Genomic DNA, 20,617 nt, shown 5'->3' with positions numbered 1-20,617 from the left:
CCTCTCACGTTCCACGTGATCAGCCGAGTTGGGGGGCTTCCTACCCCCCCCTTGTCGATTAGCCATCACCTTTTTCCAGCTCCTCACCCGGTTCCCACGCAGCTGTCTCTCCCCCAGGCGGTGCCCCCCCGCCCATCCTCTCCCATACCAGCTCTCCCCTCTCCCCAGCAGCAGCAACCCAGTAATTCCCCCCTCCCACCCCCCACGCTAGATCCCCCGCTAGCGTAATTACTCCCCCCATGTTGCTCCCAGAAGTCAGCAAACTCTGGCTGATCTCGGCTTCCCCCCGTGACCTCGGCTCGCACCATGCGACGCCCCCTCCTTCCTGCTTCTCTATTCCCGCCATGATTATCATAGCGCGGGAACCAAGCCCGCGCTTCTCCCTTGGCCCCGCCCCCAATGGCCAACGCCCCATCTCCTCCACCTCCCCTCCTCCCCCCATCACCACCTGTGGGAGAGAGAAAAGTTACCACATCGCAGGATTAGTACATAAAACCCCTCTTTGCCCCCCACATTCGCCCCACCACTTTGTTCGAACGTTCTTTTTAATAACCCGCTCATTCCAGTTTTTCTTCCACAATAAAAGTCCACGCTTCATCCGCCGTCTCAAAGTAGTGGTGCCTCCCTCGATATGTGACCCACAGTCTTGCCGGTTGCAGCATTCCAAATTTTATCTTCTTTTTATGAAGCACCGCCTTGGCCCGATTAAAGCTCGCCCTCCTTCTCTCCACCACCGCACTCCAGTCTTGATAAACGTGGATCACCGCGTTCTCCCATTTACTGCTCCGAGTTTTCTTCGCCCATCTAAGGACCATTTCTCTATCCTTAAAACGGAGGAATCTCACCACTATGGCTCTGGGAATTTCTCCTGCTCTCGGTCCTCGCGCCATCACTCGGTATGCTCCCTCCACCTCCAACGGACCCGCCGGGGCCTCCGCTCCCATTAACGAGTGCAGCATCGTGCTCACATATGCCCCGACGTCCGCTCCCTCCACACCTTCAGGAAGACCAAGAATCCTCAGGTTGTTCCTCCTTGCGTTGTTTTCCAGTGCCTCCAACCTTTCCACACATCGTTTCTGATGTGCCTCCTGCGTCTCCGTCTTCACCACCAGGCCCTGTATGTCGTCCTCATTCTCGGCTGCCTTTGCCTTCACGACCCGAAGCTCCCGCTCCTGGGTCTTTTGTTCCTCCTTTAGCCCTTCGATCGCCTGTAGTATCGGGGCCAACAGCTCTTTCTTCATTTCCTTTTTGATCTCTTCCACACAGCATTTCAAGAACTCTTGTTGTTCAGGGCCCCATGTTAAACTGCCACCTTCCGACGCCATCTTGGTTTTTGCTTGCCTTCCTTGCCGCTGTTCTAAAGGATCCACTGCAATCTGGCCACTTTCTCCTCCTTTTTCCATCCGTATCCAGGGGGGATTCCCTTCTGGTTTACCGCACAGTGTTTTTAGCCGTCAAAATTGCCGTTGGGGCTCCTATCAAGAGCCCAAAAGTCCGTTTCACAGGGAGTTGCCGAAACGTGCGACTCAGCTGGTCATCGCCGCACCCGGAAGTCTCGCAAGGTATCTTTATGATACCGCCACGAGGTTCAAGTTCGAGTAATGACCAATAACTCAATACACCAATTAGTAAGATTTAAATCAAAGCACATTTATTATACACAGTAATCGCTACTCATGCACAAATTCTACGTCTAAGCTACTTCTACAACTCACAGGCCTGTACTTAACTTTGGACTGGCCCACCAGGTCAGGGGAACAAATGGCCTTTCGTTCGAGTTCTGAGTCTGCGGGATTCGAAGTTGGTACGGATTGATAGCTAGGAACGTCTATCTCGTAGCGAGTGTTGACTTAAGATTTACGATCTCTCGGCGGCAGTTGAACCGGTCACGGTCAATGTTGGTTCGCGTTGCTGGGTGACCTGGTTAAGAAGAACGATTTGAACTTGGGGGCTTAACTTTATAGTCCCCAGGGGCTTCCCGCCTTTCGGGTTCTAGGTGATTAGACTTTGTTCCAATCGCTTGGTTCGATTTCTCCAATACTGGAACGGTTCCCTGATCGATGGGCAGTCTTGAGGTGTCCGTTAACCTCTTTTGTGTTGGCTCCTGCTGGCGCTGGGGAGTCTGGCTTAGCTTTGTCTGTCCCAAATGTTGCTATTGTTCCCAGGGATTGCTTATTCGTATGTAGATGGTTGCTACATTATTATGCAGATGGCTGCTAGTATCGATGCTGTCTGGGCCTTTGCAGAGTTAAATACACAGCAAACTTGCACTTGCTGGTTTCTGCCTGTGTTGGCTGAATTTCCCTTCAGCCTTTGCCGTTCGCCATTTTAAATCGGGACTTGGCCAACTCGGGTGGCTACAAGAGAGAAAAGTACACCATGCAATGATTCCTCAGCATCATGGGTATGCTCCAAATAATTATATTTTCTATCTGAACTCTGGGTTAATATCAAATACCATCTCCATTCAAACTTCTGCATAGCCATTATCAGTAGCAGATCTCCTATGGTGTTGCTCACAAGTGTCATCTTAGCTGGAGCGTGATTATGTGTCTACCTCCAAACCTATGTCTGCAAGGTACCACCGTAAGTTCTATTGTAGAATTCTTGCCACTGAGTCATGGGCTGTGTGCTCAAGTTCCACAACAGAGGGTTGAGCATGTAATCTGGACTCACGTCAGTGGAATATATGAACATAAGTCAGCCCTTGTGTCTACTCCACCATTTAGCCAAAACATTGATTAGCACCTTTACTTCATACCCCTTAAAACCACTGCCAAACAAAAATCTTATCAATTTCAGGCTCCAAAATTGCAATTGACCCAACAACTACAACCTTTTGAGGAAGAAAGTTGCAGATTTCCAGTTATTATGGGCCAGAGTTTAGAGAACCCCAAGTATATCATGGAGTTCACCTGACCCACAACGTTAAATAGATTTTGGTTATGGGGAGCACAAGGGCCCACTTTACAGGTGTGGTGCAATTGAGAGCTAAAGTATGTTTAAAACAAAACCGTGTTTATTCTATGAATCCAGTTAACATTTTATAAACACACAGTAAACATCTTATCAGCTATAAACACTGATACTTTCCCAAATCCAATATTCTATAGGTAACCCTTAATAAGTTACCAAACAACAGCCATAAGTTAAATCCTTTTTAAAATAAAGACAGCAGGTTTAAATGCTCTACAGAAACAGGTATTACTTTGAAATCATCAATGATCTGGAGACATTCTTTAGCTTGTAGAGAGAGAGATCATTATACAGCTGCTTGCTTTGAATGCAGCTCTCCACCTCTTAAAAACAAAAACAAAAACACACTGCAGCTGCCAGCTCAAAACAAAAGTGAAAGACAGACAGCCCAGCTCCACCCACACACTGACATCACTGCAGCTATTTGATAAACACCCATTTCTTAAAGGTACATCCACCCGAGACAGTGCTCTTTATATGAAAAAGTGCAGACTGATTTTATTCCAACTAACAAATAAAATTATTTCTCTCTGTCTCAGCCCCATCAAATCTCTTGATCATTTTAAGGACCTTGATTAGATCACACCTCTACCTCTGAACTCTAGGAAATACAACCTAACCTGTTCTTGCTCTTTAATCTTTTATGCCACGTCATTCTGATGAATTTACACAGGCTTTTATCCCTTCCGTGTGAAAGCGTAAGCTGAATGTACTACACCAGATGGGCGCATACACCTACTCCCTGTCTCTGACCTCTTAAACCTGTGGCATCGGTTGGTATTTGGTTACCTTCAATTTTGGTTTTGCTGAATTTAATCATAAAATTCCACCCGGAAGTAGAAAATCATAAAATCTCTACAGTGCCGAAGGAGGTCATTCGGTCCATCGTGTCTGCAACGACCCTCCGAAAGAGCACCCTACCTAGGCCCATGACCCCATCCTATCCCCGCCAAACCTTTTGGACACTAAGGATTAATTTAGCATGGGCAATCCACCTAGCCTGCACATCTTTGGACTGTGGGAGGAAACCGGAGCACCCGGAAGAAACCCACGCGACATGGGGAGAAAGTGCGAACTCCACACAACAGTCACCCGAGGCAGGAATTGAAGCTGGATCCCTGGTTCTGTGAGGCAGCAATGCTAACCATTGTGCCCTTCTATATTGGTAACATCCATGAACATTACCCTATTAACCATGTTGATTTTACTCATGGCCTATCCTCCAAAATCCCTTACTGCCTCTGTGATTAACCTAATATTTAAGTGCTCAGTCACCTTGTCCCGGTGATAGATTTCAGTAACTTCCACACAACTGATCTTAAACTACAGACCTCTAGTTTCCTGGGCTGGCCCCTCCTTCCATCTTGAATAAAGGCACAGTTCTTGATTGCAAGGAATGTTTTACCACATCCAGGACCTCTGATATCAGACTGGTCCGAGGCCAGACATTTTTGATTCTCTTGGTTGTTGTTTTATTTAGCTAGCTGAATATAACTTGCTTTATGGTTTGCACCATTGCGTATTATCCTTGCCATCTTTTCTTGCCCCACCCCACACAAGTGTCATACACTTGTGTGTCAGTTAAGATGCTACTTCTATTTCGCTCGGTCTTACAATCTCTTTTATCTTTTGAGCTGACCAGCATGGCAATGTTTTCTAAGTTTAAGCTCACCATTGAATACTTTCTTGGGTGGTGTAATATCAAGTGTTCTGAGTACATACTCGGAGTACCTTAGCTACAACCTTGATATCATTGTGTCTGTGCTTAGCATCAATGCTTTTCTGATCATCTCTGTGTATAGAATATTAACACCAGCATTAAAATGTTGTGATATGGTTGTTGAGTTGTCTAGCTATTACGCACATGCAAAGATTTAGATTAGATTAGATTTATTCTCGCATGTACCGATGTACAGTGAAAAGTATTGTTCTGCGTACAGTCCAGGCCGATTGTTCCATACATGAAAAGCATTGGAAGTATGATAAATACACAATGTAAATACATAGACATCAGGTGAAGCATATGGAGTGTAGTGCTACTCAGTAGCAAAGATGCATGGAGAGATCAGTTCAGTCCATAAGAGGGTCATTCAGGAGCCTGGTAACAGCGAGGAAGAAGCTGCTTTTGAATCTGTTAGTTCATGAATCTGTTAGTGCATGTTCTCAGACTTTTGTATCTCCTGCCCGATAGAAGCGGTTGAAAGAAAGAATAACCCGGGTAGGAGGGGTCTTTGAATATGCTGCCCGCTTTCCCAAGGCAGCAGGAGGTGTAGACAGAGTCAATGGGTTGGAGGCGGGTTTGTGTGATGGACTGGGCTGTGTTCACGGCTTTCTGTAGTTTCTTACGGTCTTGGGCTGAGCAGTTGCCATACCAGGCTGTGATGCAGCCAGATAGGATGCTTTCTATGGTGCATCTGTAAAAATTGGTAAGAGTCAATGTAGTCATGCCAAATTTCCTTTGTTTCCTGAGGGAGTTGACATGGGTGGACCAGGACAGATTGTTGGTGATGTGCACATCTAGGAATTTGAAGTTGTCAACCATCTCCACCTCAGCACCATTGATGCAGACAGGAGTATGTACAATACTTCACTTCCTGAAGTCAATGACCAGCTCTTTAGTTCTGCTGACATTGAGGGAAAGATAGTTGCCATTACACCAAATGACTAGGTTCTCTATCTCTCCCCTGTTCTCTAACTCATCGTTGTTTGAGATCCGATCCACTACGGTCGTGTTATCAGCAAACTTGGAGATGGAGTTGGAGCCATATTTTGACACACAGTCATCTGTGTGTATAGGGAATGTAGTAGGGTGCTAAGTATGCAGTCCTTGCGGGGCCCCGGTTATTGAGGACTGTCATAGAATCATAGAATTTACAGCACAGAAGGAGGCCATTCAGCCCATCAGGTCTGCACCGACTCTTGGAAAGAGCACCCTACTTAAGCCTACGCCTCCACCCTATCCCCGTGACCTAGTAACCCAACCTAACCTTTTGGACATTAATGGGCAATTTAGCATGGCCAATCCACCTAATTTGCACATTGTTGGACTGTGGGAGGAAATTGGAGCACTCGGAGGAAACCCATGCTGACCGGGGGAGAACGTGTAAACTCCACATAGACGGTCACTCGAGGCCGGAATTGAATCCGGGACCCTGCAGCTGTTAGGCAGCAGTGCTAGCCACTGTGCAACCCCAGAGGTGGAGGAGGTGTTGTTGTTTATCCTCACTGATTAGGGTCTATGGATCAAGAAATTGAGGATCCAGTTGCAGAGGGAGGAGCCAAGTCCTAGGTTTTGGAGTTTGGATATGAGCTTGGCTGGGATTATGGCGTTGAAGGCAGAGCTGTAGTCAATGAATAGGAGCCTGACTTAGAAGTCCTTGTTGTCGAGATGCTCTAGAGATGAGTGTAGGGCCAGGGCCATAGCATTTGCTGTGGACCGGTTGTGGCGGTATGTGAATTGCAGTGGATCAAGTCATTCTGGGTGTATGGAATTAATGTGTCTCATGACCAACCTCTCAAAGCACTTCATAACGATAGATGTCATGGCTATTGGGTAGTTGTCATTGAGGCATGTTGCCTGGTTCTTCTTTGGCACCGATATGATGGTGGTCGTCTTGAAGCAGTGGGTACCTCGGAGTAGTGAGAGGTTGAAGATGTCCCCGAGCACCCCCGCCAGTTGGACCGCGCAGGAACTGAGTACACGACCAGGGACTCCATCTGGACCCGTTGCTTTCTGAGGGTTCACTTTCAAGAAGGCCAATCTGACTTTGGTAGCTGTGCCCGAGGCTGCTGGGGCAGTTGACAATGGTTTGTTGGCTTCCTGCTCGGAACAAGCATAGAATACATTGAGTTCATCTGGAATTAAAAAGTCTAATGATGTAAAAAATCCATCTGGTTCACTAATATCCTTCAGGGAAGGAAATCTTCAGTCCTTACTTGGTTTGGACTCCATGTGACTCCAGATCCACAGCAATAGGGGTGGCACAGTGGTACAATGGGTAGCACTGTTGCTTCACAGCACCAGGGACCCGGGTTCGATTCCTGGCTTGGGTCACTGTCTGTACGGAGTCTGCACGTTCTCCTCTGCATGTTCTCCCCGTGTGTGCGTGGGATTCCTCCGGGTGCTCCGGTTTCCTCCCACAAAGTCCCAAAAGATGTGTTTTTCTTCGGTGAATTGGACATTCTGAATTCTCCCTCCGTGTACCTGAATAGGCGCTGGAGTGTGGCGACTAGGGGATTTTCACAATACTTCATTGCAATGTTAACGTAAGCTTACTTGTGACACTAATAAAAATTATTAAGGTTATTATTCTGTTGACTCTTTTAAAAAATATATTTTTATTGAAGTATTTGTAAAATTTCATAACAAAAACAGAAAAGAACAATAGAACAAAGAACAAAGAAATGTACAGCACAGGAACAGGCCCTTCAGCCCTCCAAGCCCGTGCCGACCATGCTGCCCGACTAAACTACAATCTTCTACACTTCCTCAGTCCGTATCCCTCTATTCCCATCCTATTCATGTATTTGTCAAGATGCCCCTTAAATGTCACTATCGTCCCTGCTTCCACCACCTCCTCCGGTAGCGAGTTCCAGGCACCCACTACCCTCTGTGTAAAAAAACTTGCCTCGTACATCTACTCTAAACCTTGCCCCTCTCACCTTACACCTATGCCCCCTAGTAATTGACCCCTCTACCCTGGGGAAAAGCCTCTGACTATCCACTCTGTCTATGCCCCTCATAATTTTGTAGACCTCTATCAGGTCGCCCCTCAACCTCTGTCGTTCCAGTGAGAACAAACCGAGTTTATTCAACCGCTCCTCATAGCTAATGCCCTCCATACCAGGCAACATTCTGGTAAATCTCTTCTACACCCTCTCTAAAGCCTCCACATCCTTCTGGCAGTGTGGCGACCAGAATTGAACACTATACTCCAAGTGTGGCCTAACTAAGGTTCTATACAGCTGCAACATGACTTGCCAATTCTTATACTCAGTGCCCCGGCCAATGAAGGCAAACATGCCGTATGCCTTCTTGACTACCATCTCCACCTGTGTTGCCCCTTTCAGTGACCTGTGGACCTGTACACCTAGATCTCTCTGACTTTCAATACTCTTGAGGGTTCTACCATTCACTGTATATTCCCTACCTGCATTAGACCTTCCAAAATGCATTACCTCACATTTGTCCGGATTAAACTCTATGTGCCATCTCTCCGCCCAAGTCTCCAAACAATCTAAATCCTGCTGTATCCTCCGGCAGTCCTCATCGCTATCCGCAATTCCACCAACCTTTGTGTCATCTGCAAACTTACTAATCAGACCAGTTACATTTTCTTCCAAATCATTTATATATACTACAAACAGCAAAGGTCCCAGCACTGATCCCTGCAGAACACCACTAGTCACAGCCCTCCAATTAGAAAAGCATCCTTCCTCCCGGTGGGATTTTATAGAAAATATGTGGACCTGCTGGCCCCGATGTTGGTGAGGACTTTTAACGAGGCCAGGGAAGGAGGGACTCTACCCCCAACAATGTCGGAGGCGACGATATCGCTAATTTTGAAGCGGGATAAAGATCCGCTGCAGTGCGGGTCCTATAGGCCTATTTCACTATTAAATGTGGACGCCAAATTGCTAGCAAAGGTGCTGGCATCGAGGATAGAGGACTGTGTCCCGGGGGTGGTGCACGAAGACCAGACAGGATTCGTAAAGGGGAGACAACTAAATGTCAATGTGCGGCGGCTATTAGGGGTGATAATGATGCCCCCAGTAGAGGGGGAGGCAGAGATAGTGGCGGCAATGGATGCAGAGAAGGCATTTGACAGGGTGGAGTGGGAGTACCTATGGGAGGTGCTGAGGAGGTTCGGGTTCGGAAACGGGTTTATTAGCTGGGTCAAACTCCTCTATGGGGCCCCAACGGCAAGTGTGGTCACGGGTCGGCAAAGATCGGAGTATTTCCGACTATACAGGGGAACAAGACAGGGATGCCCGCTATCTCCATTACTGTTCGCGTTGGCAATTGAACCACTGGCCATGGCGCTGAGAGACTCCAGGAAATGGAGAGGGGTGATTAGAGGGGGAGAAGAACACCGAGTGTCACTCTACGCGGATGACCTACTGTTGTATGTGACGGACCCAGTGGGGGGGATGACAGAGGTCATGCAGATATTGAGGGAGTTTGGAGATTTCTCGGGATATAGGCTTAACATGGGGAAGAGTGAACTTTTCGTGATACACCCTGGGGACCAGAGTAGAGGGATAGATGGCCTGCCTTTAAGGAAAGTGGAAAGAAACTTTCGATACCTGGGGATTCAGATAGCCAGGAGCTGGAGAACCTTGCACAGACTTAATCTGACACGACTGGTGGAACAAATGGAAGAGGACTTCAAGAGGTGGGACATGCAGCCACTGTCACTGGCGGGCAGAGTGCAGGCAATTAAGATGATGGTCCTCCCGAGGTTCCTATTTGTATTCCAATGTCTCCCTATACTGATCACTAAGGCCTTCTTAAAAAAAATAGACAGGAGCATCACGAGCTTCGTGTGGGCAGGGAAAGTTCCGAGGGTAAGGAGGGGGTTCTTACAACGTAGCAGAGATAGAGGGGGACTGGCGCTGCCGAATTTGGACGACTACTATTGGGCCATCAATGTGGCGATGATCCGTAAATGGATGATAGAGGGAGAGGGAGCGGCGTGGAAAAGACTAGAGAGAAAGTCCTGTAAAGGGACGAGTCGAGAGGCGCTGGTGACGGCGCCACTACCGTTCTCACTAAAAAGATTTACCACAAACCCAGTGGTGGCGGCAACGTTAAATATCTGGGGACAATGGAGGCGACAGAGAGGTGTGCTGGGAGCCCTGGTGGGGCCCCCAATCAGGAACAACCATAGGCTTGCCCCAGGGAGGATGGATGGAGGATTCCAGAGCTGGCACCAGTTGGGAATTAGGAGGGTGGGAGATTTATTTATAGACGGGACGTTTGCGAGCTTGGGAGCGTTGGAGGAAAAGTATAAGCTGCCCCGGGGAAATTTCTTTAGGTATATGCAGGTGAGGGCGTTCACAAGACAACAGGTGAGGGAATTTCCATTGCTCCCAACACACGGGATCCAGGATAGAATGCTCTCGGGGATGTGGGTCAGGGAGGGCAAGGTGTCAGAGATATACTGAGAGATGAGAGAAGAGGGGGAGGAGCTGGTGGGCGAACTAAAAGGAAAGTGGGAAGAAGAGCTCGGGGAGGAGATAGAGGAGGGTCTGTGGGCTGATGCCCTAAGCAGGGTAAATTCCTCTTCCTCGTGTGCCAGGCTTAGCCTGATTCAATTTAAGGTGCTACATAGAGCACACATAACTGGAGCAAGGTTGAGCAGGTTCTTCGGAGTGGAGGACAAGTGTGGGAGGTGCGGCGGAAGCCCGGCAAACCACACACATGTTTTGGTTGTGCCCGGCACTGGAGGGGAGTGACGGGAGTGATTTCGAAGGTGGTGAAGGTCCGGGTCAAACCAGGCTGGGGGTTAGCTTTATTTGGAGTTGCGGATGAGCCGGGAGTGCAGGAGGCGAAAGAGGCCGATGTCGTGGCCTTTGCGTCCCTAGTAGCCCGGCGTAGGATTTTACTCATGTGGAAGGAAGCGAAACCCCCCGGACTGGAGGCCTGGATAAACGATATGGCGGGGTTCATAAAACTGGAGCAGATGAAGTTTGCACTGAGAGGATCGGCTCAAGGGTTCACCAGAAGGTGGCAACCATTCCTCGACTACCTAGTGGAATGTTAGAGGGAAGATAGATGACCAGCAGCAGCAACCCAGGGGGGAGGGGAGGGAGGGGGAGGGGAAAGTTTCATTTTATGTTAATTGATTAGTTTACCATGTTGGTTAGTTTTTATTAGATTGTGGTTATCATGTTACATGTACTGTTAAATTTTCTTTATGTTTGATGTGTAAGGGGAAAAAATTGTGAACGAAAAATTTCAATAAAATATATTTTTAAAAAAGAAAAAGAAAAGCATCCTTCCATTGCTATTCTTTGCCTTCTATGACCTAGCCAGTTCTGTATCCACCTTGCCAGCTCACCTCTGATCCCGTGTGACTTCACCTTTTGTACCAGTCTGCCATGAGGAACCTTGTCAAATGCCTTACTGAAGTCCATATAGACAACATCCACTGCTCCACCTGCATCAATCATCTTTGTGACCTCTTCGAAAAACTGTTATCAAGTTAGTGAGACACGACCACCCCTTCACAAAACCATGCTGCCTCTCACTAATACGTCCATTTGCTTCCAAATGGGAGTAGATCCTGTCTCTAAGTCCTCTATCCTTGTGTCCAGTATCTTAGCCAGCAGTTTGGTGACAACATTCAGTAGAGAAATTTGCCTGTGTGACCCGCATTGCTCCGAATCCTTCTCCCGTTTCAGGATCGATGAAATCGAGGCCTGCGACATTGTTGTGGGGAGGACTCCCTTCTCTCTTGCTTCATTAAATGTCCTCACCAGCAGTGGGCTCAATATGTCTGAAAACGTCTCATAGAATTCCACCAGGTAGCCATCCGGCCTCGGGGCCTTGCCCAACTGCATGTCCTCCAGCCTCTCGATTATTTCCTCAATCTCAATTGGGGCTCCCAGCCCTTCCACCAGATCTTCATCTACCCTCGTAAACCTCAACTGATCCAAAAACTGCCTCAACCCCTCCACCCCAGCCGGGGGTTCCGCCTCATATAATTTACTATAAAAGTCCTTAAACACCTCATTCACCCCCACTGGGTCCAGGACAGTATTCCCGCCTCTACTCTTTACTTTACCTATCTCCTTGGCCGCTTCCCTTTTCCTGAGCTGGTGCGCTAACATTCTGCTTGCCTTTTCCCTGTACTCATAAATTGCCCCCTTGCCTTCCTCAACTGTTCAAACCGCTTTCCTTGTAGTCAATAGCCCAAACACCGCCCGTAAACTCTGCCGCTCCCTCAGTAGCCCCGTGTCCGGGGCCTCCGAGTATCTTCTGTCCACCTGGAGTATCTCCTCTGCTAACCTAACCTTCTCAGCCCGTTCCGCCTTTTCTCTGTGGACCCGTATCGAGATTAATTCCCCTCTGACCACTGCCTTCAAAGCTTCCCAAACCGTCGCTGCAGAGACCTCCCCCGTATCATTTGTTTCCAGGTAGTTCTGGATGGACTTGTTAACCCACCCACAGATCGCTTCGTCCGTTAGCAACCCCACATCCAGTCTCCCCAGCGGGCGTTGCCCTCTCTCCACACTGACCCGTGGATCCACCCAATGTGGAGCATGGTCCGACACTGCGATTGCCGAGTACTCAGATCCACCACCACCGGTATTAGCGCCCTGCTCAGAACAAAAAATTCGATGCAAGAGTATACCTTGTGGACATGTGAGATAAAAGAAAACTCCTTCGCCCTTGTTCGTGCAAGCCTCCATGGGTCTACTCCCCCCCCCCCCCATCTGTTCCATAAACCCCTTCAATTCCTTTGCCGCGGCCGGCCTCCTCCCTGTCCTGGATTTTGACCGGTCCAATTCAGAATCAATGACCGTGTTAAAATCTCCTCCCATAATCAGGTTATGTGACTCAAAATCTGGGATCTTACCTAACACCCGCTTCATAATTCCAGATCGTCCCAATTTGGAGCATATATGTTCACGAGTACCACCCGCACCCCCTCCAGCTTCCCACTCACCATTATGTACCTACCCCCCTTGTCTGACACGATTCTCCCTGCCTCGAATGCCACTCGTTTGTTGATCAAAATCGCTACCCCCTGGTCTTTGAGTCCAGCCCTGAGTGAAATACTTGGCTAACCCACCCCTTTCTCAATCTCGTCTGGTCTGTAACCTTTAGGTGTGTCTCTTGTAGCATTGCCACGTCCGCCTTCAGCCCCCTCAATGCGCAAACACGCGAGCCCTCTTGACCGGCCCATTCAATCCTCTAACTTTCCATGTAATCAGCCTGGTCGGCCCCCCCCCTGCCGACTCGCCATCACCCTTTTTAGGCCAGCCTCTAGCTCGCGTCCGCCTCCTCGAGCCCCCCTCTGGCATTCGCCGTTCCAGACCTCCCATTTGTCCCCTAGTAACAGTTGATCACCTGTCAGGAAAGCAGCCCCCCCCCCCCAAAAGCAACAACACTAGAAACCCAACCCCCCAAGTCAAGCTCCAGCTTATCACCTGCTCGCCCCCACTGTGCTTCCGTGAGTCAGCTGACCCATGCTGACTTGATAGCGCCCGCCCATGGCACCAAGCAGTCTGTCTCCCCATTGATCTCTCCCCTCTCCCCCCACTTGGACAAACATATTAGAAGCATCACATTCCCCAGTAAACAAACATCAGAAAAAAACAGTGAAGAAACAGCCACTTTAGAAAAAACCCACCCAAAAACAGAATCAGCCCCAAAGACAACCCCCCCTCTAACCAGCTCCCTGCAAGACAAAGTTACCGTTAGCAATCCAAACAGCCCCTTATTACACATAACACTACTTAGACAGCCCAGCACAACAAATCGCCACCCCAGTACCCTCCAAGGCTTCAGTGTCTTTTAGCTCACCTCCAGCCTCTTTTCTTTAATAAAAGTCCATACTACATAGAACATACAGTGCAGAATTAGGCCATTTGGCCCATCGAGTCTGCACCGGCCCACTTAAGCCCTTGCTTCCACCCTATCCCCATAACCCAACAACCCCACCTAACCTTTTTGGACATGAAGGGCAATTTATCATGGCCAATCCACCTAACCTGTACATCTTTGGACTGTGGGAGGAAACCGGAGCACCCGGAGGAAACTCACGCAGACACGGGGAGAACGTGCAGACTCCGCACAGACAGTGACCCAGCAGGGAATTGAACCTGGGACCCTCTGTGAAGCCACAATGCCAGCCACATGTGCTACCATGCTGCCCTACGTCTGGTGTTTCGAAGTAGGAAGTCCCGTTCCTCGTGTGACCCACAGACAGGCTGGGTACAACATCCCGAACTTCATCCCCTTCTTAAAGAGGGCCGTTTTTGCCCGATTAAACCCAGCTCACCTCTTGGCCAAATCCGCGCCCAGGTCCTGATAAATGCGCAGCTCACAGTTCTCCCACTTGCTGCTCCGTTCCTTCTTGGCCCATCGCAGAACGTGTTCCTTATCCAGGAATCGGTGAAAGCGTACCACCATCGCTCTCGGCGGCTTGTTCGCTCGGGGCTTCTTCGCGAGGGCTCTGTGCGCTCTATCCATTTCCAGGGGCCGAGGGAACACCTCAGCCCCCATCAACTTCTCCAACATGTCCGTCACATAAGCCCTCGCATCCGATCCCTCACTGCCTTCAGGGAGGCCGACAATTCTAAGATTCTGCCTCCTGGACCTGTTCTCTAGGTCCTCCAGCTTCTCCTGCATTCTTTTCTGGTGGTCATTCATCATCTCCACCTTGGTCTCCAGCACGGTTATGTATTCCTCGTGCTCGGACACCTTTTTCTCCACTCCTGGATTGCTCTTCCGTGGGTCTCTTGATTCTGCACAACTTGATCAATCGAAGCCTTGATCGGGTCTAGCGTGTCCTCCTTCAGCTTGGCAAAGCAATCTTCGAACAACTTCACTAGCTGCTCCGTCGACCACTGTGCCGTCTCCCCACGGCCCATGCTTTCCCGCGTTATCGGCTCTGCTCGCATCTTCCTTGTCTTCTCACACGGCCACTTCTAGTCCAATTCTCCATACACCAGAGAGGGATTTCTCCTTACTGTCTCACTCTTCACCAATTTATCCAATAAAATCCGGAAAGAAACGGGGGAAAAAGATCCAAAACTCCGTCACAGGCAGGAGCTATCAAATGTGCGACCTACTCCTCCATGGCTGCCACTGGAAGTCATCCATCACCACTTTCTTAAGGGCAATAAGGGATGGGCAGCAAATGCTGGCCCAGCCAGCCAGTCAGAGTAAAAATTAATTTGAAAAACGTTAGTCTCTTGACGATGAGCATTCTTCAGCAAGGGATGCTGATTGGACCTTGAGATGCAACACGGTAGCATAGTGGTTAGCATAATTGCTTCACAGCTCCAGGGTCCCAGGTTCGATTCCCGGCTTGGATCACTGTCTGTGCGGAGTCTGCACGTTCTCCCTGTGTGTGCGTGGGTTTCCTCCGGGTGCTCCGGTTTCCTCCCACAGTCCAAAGATGTGCAGGTTAGATGGATTGGCCATGTTAAATTGCCCTTAGTGTCCAAAAATTGGCCTTAGGGTTGGTTGAATGGGGTTACTGGGTTATGGGGATTGGGTGGTGTGGGCCTCGGTAGGGTGCTCTTTCCAAGAGCCGGTGCAGACTCGATGGGCCGAATGGTCTCCTTCTGCACTGTAAATTCTATGATCTATGATCTATGCTGATGCAAGGCCCCATTTTCTATACTGGACTTTTAGCTTAGGACATTCTTAAAGCGGTTAGCCCATCTGTTCAGTCATGTTGGTCAACAAGATTGAGCCATCAGTGCTCTTTAGAATAGTAAGTAGTGCTTTCAAATAAAAGATAATTGATAGTTTGTAATGCCTCATAGAACTCTCTTATATCATGCCCGTTAGCATGCATGTAGATTGTTTTTAATATTTGAGAGTGAAACCATCCAGTCTTGGAGGTTGTCCATTTTGAGTTCCATTATTACCTTTTTGAAAACGTGTGTTAAATCAAATAAGCTCACTCTTGACTTTTTGCTGCTTACATTTTGTACTGTTACTCAACTATGAAAAATGAGGTGACTAGAACCGTTACCCTTTTTCTTTCAAATGATCTTATCTTGCGTAGTCCTGGAGATGGTGATGCGTAGCAGCTACTTACATTTATAGATTGCCTTTAACAAAGCTAAACCTTCCAAGGTGCTTGGAACCTTGGGAGAGCTATCAGACAAAATCTGACACCAAAGCATTCTGAGGAGATACCGATGCAAGTGAGCAAAAACATAGTCAAAGAGGTGGACTTTAGGGAGTGTTTTGTAGGAGGGAAGAGAGGCAGAGAGGTTTAGTTGGGTATTTCCAACATTAGGCTATAGGCATTGGAAGTATGGATACCCAGTGTGAAATAAAGGAAATCAGCGTAAAAGGCTGGAATTGGAGAAATGGAGATTTCTTGGAAGAGGTTACAGAGTTTGGCAAGGATTTGAATGCATGAAAGATGATTTTATATCAAGGCATTTCTGTACTAAGAGCCTTTATAGGCCAACAAACAAAAAAATAGTGGGTGAATGGGACTTGGTGTTAATTGATATGGACAAAAGAGTTTTAGATGGACTCAAGTTGATGGAGGGGTGAAAATGTGAGGACAGTTGGGGGAGCACTGGAATAGTCAAATTTGGAGATAAATGGAAGGATGAAGGTTTCATCAGCAGATGGGCTGAGGCAGAAATGGCTGATTTTTGTCAGCTACTTAACTGTAGTTGAATTTCTGCCACTGTTGCCAGTCTGATCTGCTTCTGTCCACATCTTCTCCAGAAATAGCTTGTTCTCTCCTCTGGCTTAGAATGCTGATGTGATTGTTATCTGACCAGATGAGATTCAATGATGTAGTGCAAACATAAAATTGAAAGTGGGACTTTTAAGATCCAGCTCAATATGTCACTCTTGCATGTTTTAACCATCGAGTTATTGGACAGAGTATTTACCATATCAGCATATTAGACTGGGAAAGACTTCCTCCATCTACCCTGTCCCATACAGTTGTGATACCATGCGCAACTTGATCAAGTTATTCCTGGCCCACAAAATGCCAAGTAATCTATTGGGAGAGGTGAGGAACTCTAATTTCTAAAAAGGCCCATCCGAGAAAAGCAAATCTGGGAAAGTAATCACTTGGGTTGAGCATAGTTTGTGGGGTCCCTGTTGGAGCAGTTTTAAAACGTTATAATCTGTACCTAATATACAGTTTGAATTGTAGAGTGCCTTTACAGCTATATTTTAACTCTCCTACAATTGGTGAATGAGCAATCAATTTCAGATTGAAAAATGAAGTGTTTTGAAGTATTTTCTGAGATAAATCGAAGTGCTTAATTTGGAGGGTTTGATGTTATGAAATTCTGCAATGTTTTCCTGTACCTTGCAGGATGTTTCGCCGCTCGAGACTCAGTATAAAACCTAATGTCAAACCTGGTGGAAGAGGTTCATCGCAAACTGCCAAGGAAGATGACAAGGCCCAAACTTCAGTTCAGCAACCAAGTCCAGAAAGAAAGGCTTCCAATGAAAACGATGCTTCTGAGTCTCAAGCTGTGTTGTCAGTTCCACCAGCATCACTACCCAATTCAGGCATAGGACAGGAAGAAAAAGATGACCCTGATGAACAGCAAGAGAATGTTCCAGTTAACAGGTTAGTACTGAATTCATTCACATACATGTTAAGGACAGGGCTGATGGTAAACATCGAGTCGTTCCACATCCCAGAAGGGAAACTTGAATCAACTGTAATTTTACAATTTGGTACAATATGAGAAAAGGTTTGAAATCCAGAGAATTATGTCCCAGACATTGTGATGATTTTAAATAAATGTATATTGAGCAATAAAAACAAAGACCAATAAAGTAAACTAGAAGTACACAAAGTAAAAAAGACAATGGCTCGACACAGTATCACTAATTTTACACCGTTCCAAACAATCTTTACTTCACTACCTTCAAAACGAATTCTCCCCCAATGTTCCACAACACCTCAAAACTACAAAAATCCAGTAATGGTTACCACACCAGGCAATTATATATCTTTTGGATTGCTTCTCAGTTAGAATAAAACACTGGCCTTTCAAGGCAGGCTTTCTTCACTGTCACTGCTGGTTGGAATTAAACAGTTATTCCTGCTGTCAGCTGAAGTCTAATAAACAGCTTCCCAGCATAGGTTTAGTAATCTCCTTGCATACAGTTTTCCTCTTTGCCCTTCCCTCATCTGACCTCTTCAGAAGTCAGACTTAATTATCTTCATTTTTTAAATTATAGCTTTGAGTGTAAATGCAAAGTGTAGTCACTTAATGAGCCTTTCTTCACACCTTGTCTTGTCCTTTGAACCTTTAACATGTCATTCAAATCTGTTCATGTTCTATTCCCCATTGTTACCACTTGGCCTAGGTTACAGTGTTGCTCAGCTCCTCAACAAATCAAAAGTGCTAGTTTCATTAACATAGATCCAAGGAAGGGCAGCACGGTGGCACTTCTCGCGGCACCGAGATCCCAGATTCGATCCTGGCTCTGGGTCACTGTCCATGTGGAGTTTGCATATTCTCGTGTTTGCGGAATTTTGCCCCCTGTTGCTGATTTTCTCCTTGGTTCAATTGCTCTGTTTTATTACCTTGCTCTCGAGTCGCCAGGTATCTTTATGATACCGCCACGAGGTTCAAGTCCGAGTAATGATCAATAATCCAATACACCGATTAGTAAGATTTAAATCAAAGCACATTTATTATACACCGTAATCGCTACTCATGCACAAATTCTACGTCTAAGCTACTTCTACAACTAACAGGCCTGTACTTAACTTCGGGCCTGCCCACCAGGTCAGGGGAACAAATGGCCTTTCGTTCGGGTTCTGAGTCTGCGGGATTCGAAGTTGGTACGGATTGGTAGCTAGGAGCGCCTATCTCGTAGCGAGCGTTGAATTAAGACTTACGAGTTTGATGTTCACTGGAGTCACTGCACCGGTCACGGTCAATGTTGGTTCGTTGTTGCTAGGTGACCCGGGCAGGAAGAAGAGCGTGAAGAGAGCGAGGAGGTGGAGACGAGGAAGAGCGCGATTTGAACTTGGGGCTCAATTCTTATAGTCCCTAGGGGCTTCCTGCCTTTCGGGGCGGACCCTGTACCTGGTCCCAAGTGATTGGACTTTGTCCCAATCGCTTGGTTCGATTTTCTCCAATGCTGGAGCGGTTCCCTGATTGCTGGGCGGTCTTGAGGTGCTCGTTCACCTCCTTTTGTGCAGGCTCCTGCTGGCGCCGAAGAGTCTGGTTTTGCTTTGTGTGTCTAAATGTTGCTTATCGTTCCTGGGGATTGCTCATTAGTATGCAGATGGCTGTTGCTTTGTTATGCTGATGGTTGCTGGTGTCGATATTGTCTGGCCTTTCCAGAGGTAAATACACAGCCAACCTGCAGCTGCTGGTTTTGTCTTGTTGGCTGACTTTCCCATCATCCTTTGCCGTTAGCCATTTTGAATCGGGAGTTGGCCAATTTAAGTGGCTACACCCCACAACCCAAATGATGTGCAGTGTAGGTGGATTGGCCACGCTAAATTGCCCTTTAATTGGAAAAAATGAATTGGGCACTCTAAATTTATTTAAAAAAACATAGATCCAAGGAAGAGGCATACAAATTGGCAAAACAGCAAAAACAGCAGAGCTGAGGATTTGGAGCGGTTAAGAGTTCAGCAAAGGAGGATAAAGAGATTGATTAAGAAAGAAAATAGAGTATGAGGGTAAGCTTGCGGGAACGTGAAAACTGACTGCAAAAACATCTATAGGCATGTAAAGAAAAAATGATTGGTGAGGACAAATGTCCCTTACCGTGAGAAACAGGGGAATTTATAATGGGGAATAAAGAAATGGCTGACTAATTAAATACATACTTCAGTTCTGTCTTTACAAAGAAGGACAAAAACAGCGTACCAAAAATGTTAGGGCATGCAGGGTTTAGTGAGTGGGAGGAACTGAAGGAAATCACCATGAATAAGGAAATGGTGTTGGGGAAATTGATGGGATTAAAGGCCAATAAATCCATGGGGCCTGATAATCTACATCCCTGAGTGCTTGAGGAAGCGGCTCTAGAAATATGAATGCATTGGTGGTCATCTTCCAAGGTACTATAGACTGGAACAGTTCCTATGGATTGGAGGGTAGCTAATGTAACCCCACTAATTTAAAAAGGGAGGTAGAGAGAAAACAGGGGATTAAGACCAGTCAGCCTAACGCTGATAGTAATGAAAATTCTAGAGTCCATCTTAAAGATTTAATAGCAGAGTACGTGGAAAACAGTGGCAGAATAGGACAAAGCCCGTGTGGATTTATGGAAGGAAATTATGCTTAATAAATCTGCTGGAATTCTTCGAGTTGATGAGGGGGAGTCAGTGGAAGCAGTTTATTTGGCCTTTCAAAAGGCTTACAACAAGGTCCTGTACAAGAGATTAGCGTGTAAATTTGGATTGGGGGTTCTGTACTGAAATTAAAAGAAAAGTGGTTGACAGACAGGAAACAATGAGTAGGAATAAATGGGTCTTTTTCCAAGTGGCAGGCAGGTGACTGGTGCGGGACCGCCAGGGTCAGTGCTAGGATCCCACCTATTCACGATGTGTATTAATGATTGAGATGAGGGAATGAAATGTAACATCTCCAAATTTGCAGATGACACAAAGCTGAGTGGGAAAGTGAGCTGTGAGGAAGATGCAGAGATGCTTCAGTGTGATTTGAGTGAATGGGCAAAACCATGGCAGATGCACAATAATATTGATAAATGTGAGATTATTTACTTTGGTGTCAAAAACAGGAAGGCAGATTATTATCTGAATAGCTATAGATTTAGAGAGGGGTGTGCAACGAGGTCTCTGTGTCCGTGTACACGAATCGCTGAAGGTAAGCATGCAGGCATGGCTGGTGGTGAAGAAGGCAAATTACATGTTGGCTTCATTGCGAGAGGATTTGAGTACAGGAGCAGGGATATCTTGCTTCAGTTATACAG

General features: G+C 47.1%; 1 protein-coding gene across 4 annotated transcripts in view; it reads left to right on the top strand.

Moving 5' to 3' along the window:
• LOC140429315 (uncharacterized) overlaps nt 1–20,617 on the top strand; it is a 198,901-nt gene that overhangs the window by 7,754 nt on the left and 170,530 nt on the right. For all 4 annotated transcript variants that reach the window (XM_072516152.1, XM_072516150.1, XM_072516149.1 and 1 more), the window contains exon 2: nt 17,019–17,279. In XM_072516152.1, the coding sequence (XP_072372253.1) occupies nt 17,020–17,279 (260 nt within the window). In that variant the 5' untranslated portion in view covers nt 17,019. The remainder of the gene's footprint in view (nt 1–17,018; nt 17,280–20,617) is intronic.

This window comes from Scyliorhinus torazame, chromosome 9 (assembly GCF_047496885.1).
Source record: "Scyliorhinus torazame isolate Kashiwa2021f chromosome 9, sScyTor2.1, whole genome shotgun sequence".
NCBI lineage: Eukaryota > Metazoa > Chordata > Chondrichthyes > Carcharhiniformes > Scyliorhinidae > Scyliorhinus > Scyliorhinus torazame.
Note: the sequence above shows the minus strand (reverse complement) of the source record. Positions and strands in the feature narration are given on the sequence as shown.